Here is a 1,655-nt window from a genome sequence, read left to right as displayed (position 1 = left end):
GTTTTTCCTCATTTTAATACACCCTTGTGCATGCGTTAGTGCATGTCCACCCGTGTAGAACTGAAACCGGTAAAATTGTCGTATATTTGTCGCTTTTTAAACGACTATTTTACTGCAAGTTTAGGAATATAGTTGTCGTAAATTTGCACACCTTTACGCACATGACGTCAAATCTGCGACAACTACATTTGTCCTAAATTTGCAGTAAAGTAGTCGTTTAAAAAACGACAAATATACAACAATTTTATCGGTTTCAGTTCTACACGGGCAGATGCAATTGTTGGCTGGGTGCTCCCTGACCTCAATGCACGCGAGCGCAAGCAGTAATGCATAGCGCTTAGCAGGTATCAGCAAAATGTGTTTCCTGAATGCAATGCAGGTTAAAAAAGACCCTCATAGAAATATGATTTTTTCCTAGAAATTTAATCAAATACATTTATTAAAAGCTGTGTCACGGTTGAGACAGCTTTTGATGAGCTTGGCAGAGCACAGATGTGCTCTGCCAAAAACCGCCACGCCCCAGTCACATATAGTGGAAACTTAAGATCAAATAGAAATATGAGGCTCATGCAGCAGCATATTGCCTCTGTGAGGGAGAATTCTCCCTGGACACCGGAGAACTTCTCGCCGTCCACAATTATTGTGTATGTACTAAGATTGGCGTCCAGCCACTGGGCGCTATCGGAATCCACTCGGATGATTGCACCCACTTCTTTAGGTTCCTGCCAGAAATTAAAGAAAGTATGATTTAGATTAAGATGAAAAAAATGTGTCACTAACTTTAACATATGCACAAGTCATTTACCTTCCCAACTATTATCCACTTGTTAACGTGCTCCTTGCTGGTCAGAGCCGGCAGGGCCGCCAGAACATAGTCTCTTTTAACTGCAAACAAGTAGAATAGTATTAGCTTGAAAATGGGGTATTTTAAAGTAACACAAATGCAAGTCCAAAATTATGAGCCAACCATCCAGCTCGTCACAGTTTGGCATATTTACGTATGCCTCGGTAATGTGTCTTGCACGAGAACATCCCATCAGTGATCGGATTGGTCGATCACATCTCTCAGCATTAAAATAATCCTTCACCGTCTCTACCACGTTCTTGTTGAAGAACCTTTCCATATCATTGAAAATCTGCACAAAAAGTAGAAAGTATTTTAATTAAGTAATTAATTACATGAGAAGGAGTTTTAGTAATTTTACTACTTACATGAAAAGGATCTTTCAACGGAGGGTGTGTTTCTATTGCAGCTTTCACTTCACCCGTTTTGCATATCGACCGCCTGTGGGCTGCCGTTAAGTTAAGCCTCAAAATTATGAGGTTCATATTTGGCGTCGCCTTTTCCCACTCTTTGGTCAGGAGTCCAATTATCTCCTCATTGGTTCCGTCATCTGGAACTATCCCTTCTTAAATAGGAATTTCCAGACAATTAGGCTACATTTAGAAATGAATAATAATTCCATTAAAATAACATCGTAGATTACACATTTAGTTAGAAATTTAAGAAAAATTCTTACAACAATTTGAATGTTTTTAGTGCCCCTCCATTTATCATTGAAACTAGGTTCCAGATGACATTTTTACTGAGACAGAAATTAAATGCAACCCTATAACTAGTGCCATATGCCTCCAGCTTCTTTGATTAATTATCA

General features: G+C 39.0%; 1 protein-coding gene across 1 annotated transcript in view; it reads right to left on the bottom strand.

The window, feature by feature from the left end:
- Positions 1-422: 422 nt before the first annotated feature.
- The window catches only part of LOC113214735 (uncharacterized), an 18,461-nt gene continuing 17,228 nt past the window's right edge, over positions 423-1,655 (bottom strand). Inside the window, exons 2-5 of the mRNA XM_026434198.2 lie at positions 1,213-1,437; positions 968-1,136; positions 806-885; positions 423-722 (exon numbers count right to left, since the gene is read on the bottom strand). Coding sequence (XP_026289983.1) covers positions 423-722; positions 806-885; positions 968-1,136; positions 1,213-1,329 — 666 coding nt within the window. The 5' untranslated portion in view covers positions 1,330-1,437. The remainder of the gene's footprint in view (positions 723-805; positions 886-967; positions 1,137-1,212; positions 1,438-1,655) is intronic.

The sequence above is a fragment of the Frankliniella occidentalis genome, unplaced genomic scaffold, assembly GCF_000697945.3.
Source record: "Frankliniella occidentalis isolate FOCC.00 unplaced genomic scaffold, Focc_3.1 Scaffold224, whole genome shotgun sequence".
In the NCBI taxonomy this organism is placed as follows: Eukaryota; Metazoa; Arthropoda; class Insecta; order Thysanoptera; family Thripidae; genus Frankliniella; species Frankliniella occidentalis.
Note: the sequence above shows the minus strand (reverse complement) of the source record. Positions and strands in the feature narration are given on the sequence as shown.